The sequence below is a fragment of the Buteo buteo genome, chromosome 21 (genome assembly GCF_964188355.1).
Source record: "Buteo buteo chromosome 21, bButBut1.hap1.1, whole genome shotgun sequence".
Taxonomy (NCBI): domain Eukaryota; kingdom Metazoa; phylum Chordata; class Aves; order Accipitriformes; family Accipitridae; genus Buteo; species Buteo buteo.
In genome coordinates this window covers 11,245,570-11,258,668 of record NC_134191.1, presented here as the reverse complement: position 1 = coordinate 11,258,668, position 13,099 = coordinate 11,245,570, and the positions used below count along the sequence as shown (strand labels likewise).

General features: G+C 60.0%; 1 protein-coding gene across 2 annotated transcripts; it reads right to left on the bottom strand.

The window, feature by feature from the left end:
- Window positions 1–697: 697 nt before the first annotated feature.
- On the bottom strand, window positions 698–11,967 carry LHFPL4 (LHFPL tetraspan subfamily member 4). Of its 2 annotated transcripts, XM_075053057.1 has the most exons (4): window positions 11,529–11,967; window positions 1,616–1,852; window positions 1,379–1,395; window positions 698–1,100 (listed from the first exon to the last, which is right to left on the bottom strand). In XM_075053057.1, exons 1-4 carry the CDS (start codon window positions 11,932–11,934, stop codon window positions 1,092–1,094), a joined length of 669 nt encoding a protein of 222 aa, XP_074909158.1. In that variant the 5' UTR covers window positions 11,935–11,967; the 3' UTR covers window positions 698–1,091. The 2 variants fall into 2 exon arrangements, with proteins under 2 accessions (XP_074909158.1, XP_074909157.1); XM_075053056.1 differs by lacking the exons at window positions 698–1,100; window positions 1,379–1,395 and having other exon boundaries at window positions 1,509–1,852.
- Between the last annotated feature and the right edge of the window lie 1,132 nt (window positions 11,968–13,099).

Here is a 13,099-nt window from a genome sequence, read left to right as displayed (position 1 = left end):
GGAGGGGTGCCGGGGGTGTCGGTGCCGGCTCTTGGGTGCTGTGTGTGTGCGATTGAGGCTGGGTCGTGCTCGGAGGCTGCTGGGGCTCAGCGCTGCCCCGGGCAGCTGCCGCCGGCTCCCTGCGGGCCATCACCACGGGCCAGCGAGGTGCAGCCAGGGGACATGGCCAGGATGCCGGCACGGGCACAGGAGTGCCCGGGTACCCCCCGGCCACACCGTGTGGCAGGGAGAGCCTTGCCATCACCAGTGGAGATAAAGCACCGTATGGGGATGGAGAGGGAAGGTGTTTGGCAACAGCCCGCGGCCGGCTCAGGGAGGGGGCTGGCAGAGGGGTCCTCTTGCACCTGCCCGGGGGTTTTGCATGTTCAGCTGCTCCCACTTACCAGGGCTTACATTCAGCAGCGGTGCGAGTCGGGTGTCCCAGCGGCCGGCAGCAGCGAGGCCCCTGCGGTCCCCATGCTGGGGGGGGAGCAAGCAGCAGCCTGCAGCCCCGGCCACGCACCGGGCAACACCAGGTCCTGGGGCAGGGGGCGAGGGGGCTCGAGTCACTTTACCCTGTTTAGAGAATATGAATTTACACGTAAAAGTAGGGGTTGGGCCCTGTCCCGGCTGCCAGGTCCCCCGGCTGTGGAGACAGGATCACGGAGCTGTACAAAATGGGAGCAGGGAGGGGGCCGGGGCCCGGAGCAGCTGGTGCGGGGCATCACTGGGCACGCGTTCAGGTGGGAGACAGCAGGTTGGGAGTCCTGGGGATGTAGAAATCTGTTAAAAACTCTGTTTTTTCCTTGAAACAAAACCTCAGTTGGACGCTGTTCTCGAACGAAGCAGGTTTGGGGCATCCTGCCCCGGCAGTGGCCCGCAGGCGGCGGGGGGTGCGGAGCTGGCAGGGTGCGTGGGATGGCGGTGCCGGCGTGGACATGGAGGTGGCCGTAGACGCGGCGGGCAGCCGGCACATCCCCGGTGCAGGCAGCGGGGCCCGGGGGGCGGCGCGGGATGCTGCGTGGCCGCTGGCAGCAGACGAAGGGCAGGATGGGGAGGGAGCGCCCAGGCTGCCGGCCGTGGGAAGAAGGTCCTGCTGTGGGCACTCGGCCTTATATCCTCTGCAGGGAGAGCACCGCAGGTCAGGGACCGTGTTGGGCAGGCCTCACTGTGCCATCATGCCCCCGGCATGTGCCGTGCACATGCCTGTCCCCAACCCTGCTGCCTCCCTTCCCCATTGCCCCCTTGTCCTCGCTGCCCCCAATCCCATTGCCCTGCACAGCTAGGGTCCCCCCCATCCCATCCCTTCCCATCCCACGTGGGGCCACCCAGCACAGTCACACCCAGACACGCTACACGGTCAGGGCTAGGGGATGGGACAGTGACACTCAGGACTTACCGCAGTGCCGACAAAATCTGTGGAAACAGAAGAGAGAGCGTCAGGCAGGGCAGGGGCTCAGCAGCCCGCTCCCACCCTGCCCGGCCTGCCTCGCTTTGCAGGTGGCAGTTAAGCCCACAGGACCCTCGCATGGCTGCAGGCTGCCAGAGGGGCCAAACCCCCTGGGTTATTCCCCCCCAGGATCCCCCCCAGGGCCGTGGCGCAGGGTGCTGGGACCCCTGACAGCACGGCGTTCACCTTTGCTCTCTGTCTTGAGCTCCTCGTGCAGCAGGTCGTTCTGCCGGTTGCCGAGGACAAAGGCCAGGAAGGAAAGGATGAGGGCGTTGAGGATGCCAATGATGGCCAGGATATAAGCCCAGCGCACGGAGCAGTCTCCCAGGGAGTACTTCCCCGTCTTCTCTCCGCACATGTCCCGTATGGTCTCTGCATCCCAGCCGTCGGGAAAGATCATGCAGCCCAGCACCAGGCAGAGCGCTGCAAGGGGGAGAGGAGGGAAAGCATCAGAGGGGACAGAGGGGTGGCAGTCCTGGGCGCTGAGCCCCTCGGCCAGTGCAGCCTGTGCCCGGCAGGGAGCCCACCTTGGCCCCACGACAGCCAGGCAGCACGGTGGGTGACAGCCACTGCTGCCCTGGCAGCCCCAGGGGACTGCGTTTGCACGTGGCTGCCCCAAACCTGGCCCACAGAGAGATGGAGACTTTCAGGGTCTTGGTTTCTTCGAGCATGAACCATAGGATCAGTGGTTCCCCACGGGCTTTCCTCATCACCGCAGGCTCCCTGCGTGTGGGCAGGAGCTACCGCCGCGCTGTGGGCAGGGATGCTGCCTGCCAAGAGGGTCGTCGTCCCCAGGAGCACCCGCACCCGACCGTCTTACAGCCTGCAGGCACCGCTCCCAGCGGGGTCACTTGCTCAGCACGCCTCCGTCCCGCGCACTCTGCACTGAGCAGGGAGACGTCAGGGAGCACCATGATGAACGGGAAGGGAAATGCCGAAACAAAGCCCATGACTGCCAAGGTAAGGAGGTGACATTTTTTTCTAACTACAGCAACTACAAAAGCTCCTCGCCCCGTATCAGCTGGGAAGGCTAAAAATACTAATGATGTTGGAGAGTGGCTGGGGTGCCCTGCAAGTATTTTTGTCCTGGGTTAGGGAAGAACCAAGAGGCTTGTGCCCGCACAAGTAACAAGGTACCTCCCCATCCTTTATTGCTGGAGGGACAGCAAACACCCTGCCAGACATGAGTGCTGCCACGGCGGCAGGTGGTCTGACTGGCAAGAGAGCTCAGGGCTGGCACAGGGCATCCCACCGGGACTCGGCACAGCCCTCGCATCCCGATGAGCTGTGCTGACTGCTCTCCCCAGGAAAGGGCAGGGACGTGGAGGCGAGTCGCCCTCAGCAGCCCACACACTGGCACATAATACCACCCACCAGCTGCTGCCTGGTCTCTGCTGCCTCCGTCCACATTACAAACCTGCTTGGTAAAAGTGTCTTTGCAGACAGAGGCAAGCTCTGCAAGATGATTTACCACCGTACCCAGCCCCAGTGCCATCCCAGTGCCGCATGACTGCACAGTGTGGTGCAAGCACGAGGAGCCGACAAGCCAGCACCTCCAGCACATCGTCACCTGGGACTCCCAGGAAGCACGGCCGCGTCTGGGGGAGCTCCCTGCCCCCTGGGACTGGACCAACCCAAACCCACCCCCTCTGGAAGGAAACATATAATCAGCACTGACGTTGTGTGCTGCATGGTAAATGGTGAGGAGCAACCTGGCCTGCCTGCTAACCTGGGCACCTTCGAGCTACATGGCATTTAATTTAGCTGAGGGCCCAAATTAAAGACGAGGAAGAGCGGCAGACCTGTACTGGGGACTCTTCCTGGGAAAGCAGAGTTGCCAAGAGGATTTTAGGATCCACTGAGCTCCCGGTGCAGTGCAGCCGTGAAAAAAGTGCTCTGTGGCCATCCCCAGCAAGGGGGTGGTTTTTCCCCCGCAGTGCTGGTCAGGCTGACACAACCCAGCCTGGAAATGGGCACAGCTGTAACAGCACTGCTGAAATCAGTGAGGAGGAGAAAAGAGCTGCAAGCACACGGTGAGGCTGGAGGAAAGCACAGCAAGCAGCAAGGCAAGCACTCCAGCTGCCTGGGTGGGCAGCAGCCCTCAGCAACGGCCCCTCTCAGTGCAGAAGAGAAGAACAAGACAGCACTCCAGGGTGGCAGAAGGCAAATGTAAGTTTAAAAAAAAAAAATCAGATGCCAATTTTACCTGCAACAGCAAGGGCTTGGGTGGGCTCCCGGCTTTTGTGCACAGCCTTCAGTTGGTCCCTCACAGAACCAGAACAGCAGCCCCTCCATCTTTTCCTCAAACTCTGCAAGCATTGGTATTTCCTCTGCATGTCTGAGCATTTATTTGGGCTCTGGGTGGATCCAGCTGCCTGGATAAAGCAGGAGCTCAGTGAGACCTCACCGCTCTGCAAACACCACAGGTGCATGTGTGAGGGTCTCCGAGGACATCAGCAGGTCCCAAACATTGCAGGACAGGGCAGTGATGCAGGAGGCAGTGGATTAACATGCTGGAGGGCTGCAGCACTCATGGAGGACACGAGAGACAGGGTTTAAGGTGAAAGTAGAGAGCAGCTCAGAAAGGCACAGGAAAAACACAGCATGTGAGCCACCGGTGCAGCGGGTTGAACAACACAGCCACGGGGGACAGCGAGCGATGGCTGCTGCCTAGACTACTGGGGCTGGCTCTAGCCTGTGTCTGCCTGTCCTGGTCCCTCCTGTCCCCATGTGCCCGCTCTGCACTGGCACCAGCGCAAGGGGAGCCTGTGCCCTGGCCTGTAGAGCAGCTCCAGGAGCTCTGCCCGAGATCTCACAGCCCCTGTTTGCCAGAGAGAATTAAACTACAAATTTACTACCAGGGCAAAGGAGCGTGCCCAAGTGACCGCATGTACCCGAATGCCTCTGCCCGAGGGCAACCAGCCTCTTCCCACAAGCCCCTCACTGAAGGCAGGTCCTCTCCCAGCAAAGAGCAGTGCAGCGCTCTCCTCTTCCCGTCTGTCTTACACGTTCCCAACAGCAAGCTGAGTCCTCTGCTCTGTCACAAGCAATTCCCTTTTCCGTGTGTCCCCAGGCCACCCGATGTCCTGGAAACACCTTCCTGTGCCTGCAGCAAGGAGCGACATTGACGTGCAGAGCAAGAACAAGGACGGGATCCCCACATGGTCGACAGGCCTCAGCACTGCCCTTTTCAACAAGCCCCTCACAGCAGGTCTGAGGGGCACAAGGACAGAGCTCTGCCTGCCCATCCCTTTGCCCCCAGCTCCATTCTGCCAGCACCTGCATCCAAACGCCCCGAGGTCCCTCGCAGACCTGCAGGAAAACCTTGGGTTTTGTTTAAAACAGCCTATTTCTATGCCTTGCAACTGCACGAAAAACACAAAGAAGTGATGACTCCTACAAGAGCCACTATTGAAGAGGAAAAAATAACCCAACTGCGTTCCATTTTGCTTTTAATTCGTGTTCTTCTGAGGGTGTGGTGCCGGTACCCACTGCCGATGGCACCGAGGACAGCCAGCTGCTTTGTCACACACCACAGCTGCCATCCCTCCCCCAGGCCCTGGGTTCCAACTCTTTCTTTCGGAGTTTTCCCAGCTGGAAAGACAGATTTGAGACTGGGCACTTCGGTGATCACTGGGACAGGGTGTATGTGGAGGGAGGATGAACAAACTGCAGTTTCCAGGACTGCCTGCAGGATCAGGCTGGGGCTGGGGCTCTGGCCCCAGGGAAGCCAGCATTTCTTGGCTTGATTTTGCAGCTGGTTCATGGCTTCGCACTCCTTGGTGCTCCCTTGTCAGGGTCTCCTAGAAAAGAAATGGGCATCTCAAGGGCTTTTGATATCCTTGCAAAAGAAATTAATTGAAGGGAATTCAATGTTATGACTCAGGCTGCAACACTGGAGTGAGATTTTAGCAGAAAGAGATGAGGAGACTCCTCCTGGCAGGATAACATCCCCTGGTGGAAGGTGCATTTAGCTAATTTGGACCACTGGAGTAACCTGCGTGTTTGCCAAGTACCACGGTTATCCCAGCGCTGCCCCAGTCCCGTGCAGTTGTGCCTGCAGGATCCAAACCCAATTTTTTAATCACTTTTGCTGTCTAGTTTAGTCTGCAGGTTTGGGTGAACACTGGCTTTTACTGCTCTCACCTGCCATGGGTGGAAGGGGCTAAGGACATGCCCTGCAGTTGAGAAACATGGCCTCCCCCTGAGCACAGGCATGCAGAGCATCACACTGCCACAGGACACACGAGGGACTGAAAACCGGAAAATGCGGAGGTTACTGGGAGAAAACCAGCAACTGCTGGGTCCCAAAGGGGCTTGTTAAACCTGGCTTGGGGACAGTGAGGCATTTGGCCTCACGGGCAGCAGCTCACCCTCCCTTAGGGTCAGCGAGCTGGCTGTCCCCTGCCCTCATGCACATCACTCCCACCTTCACTGCAGACATGCTTCTGCCAGGGGTGCTTCGGTGACCCCCTGGCCCCTCATATCTACTTTGTGCCAAAGGGGTGCCATATGCTCTGCTGCGTCCACGGCCGCTTGCCGTGATGCTGTGCTGTCAGAACATCAGGGGTCCCCGCTGGAGATCCCCAATACGGTGCCCCTGGGCACTGCACACCAGCCCTGAGTCCCCGAGGGAACAGGGGCTGTGCTGTGACTTTGGGGTCTGGAGGGGCTGCTTCTCACTAGGAAACCTCCTGAGAGCTGAGCTCCAGAAGAAAAGGGGAAAAACACAGCCCCCTGCTCTCCTAAAAATAGAAATCCCTCAGAAATAAATGAAAATTAAAGGCAGCGTGCTTGGGACAGCTAGCACCGGCCATTTACACAGACAGGAGCTCCCTTACGGCATTTTGCTTCACAGGCTGTTTCTGAGCCAACAAATCAGCAGGATTCAGAATAGAGTTATGAGTTTGTATGAATCAGAACTGACAGTTACTTTATCTGGAACAACAGTTAAGGGATGTAAGCTCCAGGACACGAGCGGCTCCGAAACGCCCGGCTCAGCCACTCCCTGTGGGTTTGTAGGCACATTAACAGCTACTACGGGAGGGTTACGCTGCCTTCCAAAGCCCGGGGCTGGCTGCTGTGGAGCACAAGGCGCTGGATGGACACGAGGTCTGCGCTGTGTCGCTGCTCCTGTCCCCGCTGCACGACAGGAGTGGCAGGGGAGGGAGAGGGGAAATCTTCAGGAAAGCTTTTTTTGGGGCCAGAAGCCAGTGATTCAGCAAATGCAAAGTTTTTTTTGCAGTGATGTCTTCTTTTTGCTGCAAGGTCAGCAGGTGGAAGCGGTTCACCTGGAAGATCATATATTGGCAATAATTCTCCCTTGGGCAGAGAAAGGGCTTGAGGCTACTTCATCCTCATTCCCAGCAGCTGACCCAGCTACGCTTCTAGCTGGTTTGGAGCAGTGGTACCTGTCTCTCATTTTTTCAAGAAGAATTTCAATGAATTACTTTTATATCCATGAAAACAGTTTTTCTGAAACCTCAAACTCTCTCTGAGAGGACCTGGCTCTCCAGCAAGTCCCAGTCAGGAAGATGAGCCCGTCCTGACGTGGCTCAGCAGAGCCACCGCATCACTGTTAGCACCAGGGAGTGCTTCGGGACTGCGGCATTCGCTCGGGCCAGACCCTGCTCTCCCTTAAGGCTGCAGCCACACCACCACACCACGCAGTTCAGCTGTGCTCAGCCTGGCAGTTGGCAATGGGCTTCCTAACCACTCCTCTCCACAGATGTGCCAAAACGATGCTGTGCAGCTGTGCCATGTGAGGGGTCCTCACTCAGATGGTGGCAAATGCAGCTCAGGTGCAGAAGATGAAGCCACTGATCAAGGCTCTGCCTCTGCTCCTGGTTCACATGCTGGTGGGTGGGAAGGGCCCATCCAAGAGGTGAGTGTAGCTCCGAAGGGGGTTCCCAAAGGAGAAAAGAGCTCAGAAGGGCTCAGTATTATCATATTCTCCATCGGGCAAGGTGCCTGGACATGGCATAATTAACTCCAAAGTGCCACTGATCAAGACAAACCCCAGCCCCATGGTCAATGACATAGCCCCGGGTGGAAAGGCATCCCATGTGTCGTGCTTGTGCCTGGCCTAAGGGAGCTAGAAGGCCTCACCACGCTGACTGCTGCACTTGAAGCATGGGGAAACATCTTCAAACATGGTCACTCACACCTTCTGTGTAAGAGGGACTGTGTGCTCAGCTGGCTGCCTCTTTTGACCCTCAGTAAACTGTAAGTACAAAACCGAAGCTCCCCCTGAAAACAGAGCCCCGGACCCGCTCAGAGTGACCATCCTCATGGGAGGCACATGGCTGCGGTGCCACACAGAGGCAGCTGGGGTCTTTCGCTCCGGCATTAGCGCTGGATACCAGAACAACTTTGTTCAAAGCTCAGAGTTAGCTCACAGGGTGACCGCATCTTACGTTACAGCAGAGAATCAGGGAATTGGAGGAAACCTCAGGTCCCTGGGCAGCCTCCTCAGTGCGTTGTGGTGGTGGCGTATTCCTGTGCTCTCCAGCAGACAACTGCTGTGTGGTCACTGGAACGGAGGCATCCACAAAATCAGCCCAGGTGCCTTCATCTTGCTCCTGTACCAGCCCTCCATGGAGGGTGGACGAGAGGGATCACCCACACAGCCCACTTCTCTTCAAGTAAGCATCATCCCATGGGACCTTCTGAAGGAGCTCCTCCGCTAATTTTGAGGACTGGGGTGGCACCAGGGTGCTGTCAGTCATACAGTTGTTGACGCACTCATGTTAAAGGCCCATTTCTGGTTTTATAACAGAAGGATTTAGCAAAATCTCCAGTTTTGCATTACTGGGATTTTGAACAGGGCAGATGGCTACGTTTCTATTTGCGATAAAGCAAAGTCTTTTCTCTTAATTAGATCCAGTTTCCTCCTGGGGGGACAGTGGCTTTTGAGCTGGAGCTTTCTGTGAAGCTCTAATTAAACCCTTCCTTGACTGTCGTCCACTAATTAGACATTGATGATTTAAACTTTTTTTTTTCTGAAAGAGATACTGAATTCCTGATCCTCCTTCTCCTCCCCCACCTTCCTGCTCTTGATTTTTCTTCTCTGAAGAGCCCATTTGTGCCCTCGCTCAGCAGCCCTGTATTCTGCACCGGCCATCCTGTAAGGACAGGGTGGACCCACCTCTGCCCCATCTCTCTACCTTTCACCTTGTTTATCTGTTTTTCACCAGTGAGACCATGGAACTTTGGGCCTTGCTGTTGCTTCTGCCATTATGGTGCAAGTCCTCCTTCAGCTAAAACCTCACCGAGAGAGGAGGAATGCCTTTCCCTTCTCTGCCCCTCCAAGCCCTCTGCTCTGGCACAACCCTCCAACCTCCCAGGTGGGTAAGTCTCCAAAGCTTGCCATCACGCTGTGCCGGCGCCTGCATCGGGCCACATCCCTGCCCTACCCATGGGATTTGATCCATGGGGTCCTCTCCATGGGTCAAGGCAGCTCCTCTTCCTTGCACGAGGTAACACATCCACCTGCGGCTGCCTCTGACATGCCCAGGGAAGTTCAGTCCTGCCCAGCCACCCCCCAGACGAGGCTCCCTCTCACCGGGATGCACCACCCCACCGCCTCTGCATCCTGGCCCTCCCTGATGGCAACATCAGCCTCTCCTGCAGGACAGAAGCCCTCTCGTGCTGCCCCATCACAGGGCAGGGTGGATGGCCAGCGTCTGTTAATGCCGCCTTGGAGTTTCCCCGACACAGAAAGGCCACGTAGCTGTGCTGTTTTGGGAGAGCTCTGAGCCAAGCCTGGACTGGCTGGGGCCAGGAGAGCTGGCCCATGGCCCCAGCAAGCCATGCACTTGGGGTTCTCACAAGTGCAGTTGTGAGCAACACAAGTGTAGCCACAAGGTGCAAAGTGTAAGCAGGGACAAGCCCCAGGGTAGAGCGACGGGTACCTAGAGGTGACAGCAGCCAGGTGCTGACATGGCCACCGAGCAGGACAGGAGGCTCCGGGGAGGAAGCCCGGGGCTACCTTCGGTGTAGTGCCCTCTGTCACGCAGCTCCCTGTGCAGCAGCAGCACCAGCCAGGCGCTCCAAGCCACTTGATTAAGCTGCTGACAATCGGTAGGATTTGGGCTCTGAGCTTGCCTTAAACCGGTAAATCTTTGGGACAGGGAAAATTAAAGATGAAGGAATTTCCCAATAAGCCAAGGCAGCACCAGGTCTGGCTGTGGTCCTGATCTGGGTGAGGAGAAAACAGGCTTTCCAGCCCAAGCCAGCCGCAAGGGAGAGAGCCGGGCTAGCTGCAAGCCCCTAGCACGGGGGGGGCTGTATCCTCCCACATCGATGACTGGGGCCCTTCTCCTGGACGGGCAGACTGGGGTCCTTTTACTAGGAATACGGGGGGCTCTGGGCCCTTCTGGTGGAAGCTCTGGGCCTATTCACACTTTGTATGCACTGGGGAGTAAAACAATGTCTTTCCACATGTGGTAAAACTGGAAAGAGAAGGAAGTGAAGGGTCCCGCTACTGGGGGAAGCTCAGCATCTCTTCTCAGGGTCTTTCTCCCCAAAGGACAGACCCTCTGTGAGGACAGCTTGGAGGTCTGTGCACAAGGGGATATTTAGGATCCTTATCAACATACATATCAGGTCCCCTTCTGGGGAAAAGTTTGGGTTATTGTATGGTGTCCCTTTGAGAAGTGAGTCGGGTGTTGGGGTACATCTATGGTGGGGTTTCTTTTGTAGAGGGAGCTAAGGAGGATCTATAGACAGGGCCACTTTTGGGGGGAACGACTGGGCTTGAGCCTGTGGTCGCTTCTGAGGAGACATGAAGGTAAATTGTATGGTATCTCTCTCTGTGGGAAGCGCTGTACTCAGGGTCTCTTTATGCACAGAGCTGGGGAAGGTCTGTCCTCACAGGCCTTTCATGATGCTGGAGGGAGTGGGGGGGGGCTGGGCACAACATCTCTTTAAGGGGGAGCTGGAGGGTCTGTCTGTGCACAGGTGCTTTTACAGGGCTGGGGGGTCCATGCATGGGCTCCTGCCAGTGATGGGAGTTCCCCTAAAGCAGGTATCCCCTGGGGGCAGGCTTGCTGAGCGATGCCCTTGGGGCTGGGCAGACAAGGAGACTAGTCCCTCATGTGGGGCGTTCCGGGGGCTGGTCCCAGGTCCAGGGTGTCCTAGGGCATCCTTGCGGCTGGTCCTTGACTCTGTGGGACAGTCCTTGTTGTAGGGTGTCCCAAAGCTGGTCCCTGACTGGAGTGTCCCAGGGTTTTCCAAGGCTGGTACCTGGCCCAGCTGTCCTGGGGTGCTTCAGGCTGCCCAGGTGCCCCAGGGCTGGTGCCTGTTCCGGGGTCCCCTGAGGTGGGTTCCTGATCCAGCTTTCCTGCTGTGTCCCAGGGAGCCTTGTGGTTCCGCAGGGTCAGATCTTGCCTGGGGAGGCCTCGGTGCCAGTGCCTGGAAGAGGTGCCCTGGTGCTCTGTCAGTACTAGTGCCTGGCCTGGGTGCCTCAGGAATTCCTGGAGGGCTCTGGGGATGGTTCTTGGCTGGGATGCCCCATGGCTCTGCAGTGCTCGTACCCAGCCCAGCTTCCTCGAGCAACCCTGGTGTTCCTTGCAGCCAACCTGTGCCCGGGGAGCCCTGGGTGCCAGTGCCCAGAGCTGGCACTTGTTCCCGGTGCTCTGCCAGCGTGAGTGCCTGTCCGGGGTGTATCTCAGGAAGCCCTGGGGTGTCCTGGAGCCGGTTCCTGGCTGGGATGTCCTACGGATCCACAGTGCTTGTACCCAGCCCAGCTTTCTCAGGCAACCCTGGTGCTCCTTGTCCTGGCACCAGTGCCTGGGGAGCCCTGGGTGCCAGAGCCCCAAGCTGGTGCCCGTTCCCGGTGCTCTGTCAGTGCTAGCGCCTGGCCGGGGTGTCCCAGGAAGCCCTGGGGCTGGTTCCTGGAACCACGGCCCCGCAGCGCTTGGACCCAGCCCAGCTTCCTTGAGCAACCTCGGTGCTCCCTGTGACCAGGAGCCCCTCCACCAACGCCCGGAGCTCCGGGGCTACCGCCGCCCGCTGCTGTCCCGGCGAACCCCGCATCCCCCACCCCCCCAGAGAAGGCCGGTGGAGAGGCGCGGGGATGCCCGGTGCCGGTACGTACCTGCCAGCAGCTGCATCCAGGCGCAGATCTTGTAGACGGTGGCGGTGTTGCAGAAGAAGAAGAGGGCGAAGCAGGTGATGCAGCCCAGCGTCAGCACCATGGACAGCAGCACGAAGAAGGCCGCCGCCTGGAAGGCGCCCGAGGGGATGGTGCTGAAGTCGGTGAAGGAGCCGCGGCACGACAGCTCCCGGCCCGCCAGCCCGCTGCCCACGCAGTAGTGGAACAGCCCGAAGTAACCGGGCTTGGGCGTGTTGACGCTGTCGCCCACCCAGTAGGGCTGGATGAAGACCACCACGTTGATGATGGCGAAGCAGATGGTGAAGATGGCCCAGAGCACGCCGATGGCGCGCGAGTTCCGCACGTAGTTGTCATGGTAGAGCTTGGAGGCTTCCTGCGAGGGCAGCATCCTGCCGGCCGCCGCGCTGCCGAAGGGGTTTGGGGGAGGGGGGTGGGGGGTGGGGTAGGGGGGGGGGCGCGACGGCGGGGGGAGCCCGCCCGGGATGGAGAAGGGGGAAGGGGAGGGGGGGGCGGGCGCCGCGGCCTAGGCGCGCCCGCCGGCTGCCGGCCCCTGCGCCACCCGCGCCGCCATCTTGGCTGCCGCCTCTGCGCCCCGCGCGCGCCCCCGCCGTGCGCGCGCGCGCGGGCGCGCGCCGCCACCCCCCACCCCCCCCTCTTTCCCTCCTTCCCCCCCCCCCCCCCCCCCGCCACTGCGGAGCCGAGCCCGAGCCCGCCCCGCCCCCCGGGGATCGGGCCGCTTTCGGCCTCCTTCGGCTCCGCCCGCCGAGGGTTCGGCTCGCCTCGCCACGGGCTCGGCGACGGCGGGAGCGAGGCTCGGCGGTGTTCGGAACGCGCTCGGTAGCTTTCGGCTCCGTTCGGGCCCCCTCGGCAAGGTTCGGCGCGGGGTCGGTGAGGTGGGGCTCAGGCGGCGGCGGCGGGCCCGCTCCGGTACCCCGGCCCACCGTGCCGCTCCCCGCCCCCGCCGGGCCGAGGAGGGGCAGCGCCTGGTCACGGCCCCGGTTAATGTCAGAAGGTACACGCGTGGGCGTGTCCGGCCGAAGCGGGCCCGCAGGGAGAGCGTTCGTCCTCCCCGGCCGCTCCGCCATCCCGGGGTTGGCGGAGGACCCGCCGCCCCGGGCGGTCAGCAGGCCTTCCCCACCCGCTCGGTGGGGCCGGAGCAAGTCCGTCGCCGCCAACGCGGCTCCACGGGCACTGGGAGCAGCAGGGCCCGATCCAGCAGCTCTCCTGTGCCCCGACGGCGCGGGGCCGGGGTGCGCCGGCTCGGGCGCCCCGGGCTGCCGGCCCGAGGGGCCTGTACGCTGGCGACCGCCCTGCGAAATCCTCCCCCCGGCCCCGGCAGCCTCACGCTGGCCCCAAAACCCCAGCAGGGAGCAGACCGTCTCGGGCCGGTTTTTTTTCCTCAAGGCAGCCGAGATGCAGCGTGTTAGCGGCAGCTGTTGCTGAACTCAGCTTTCATGAAAAGCTCCCGAGGCCGCCTCCTCTTCCAAGTCTTGTCAAGGTTCGCAGCCGCTTCGCAAATCGGACACACGCCCATGAAAACGACTTTGTATTCC

What these genes read in the sequence shown, in the direction of transcription:
- LHFPL4 (XM_075053056.1), bottom strand. Translation starts at nt 11,934, where the DNA reads ATGCTGCCCTCGCAGGAAGCCTCCAAGCTCTACCATGACAACTACGTG. An exon ending in CTGGATGCAGCTGCTGGCAG is followed by an intron (nt 1,853 to 11,528) that starts GTACGTACCGGC and finishes TCCCCCTTGCAG; the next exon opens with CGCTCTGCCTGGTGCTGGGC.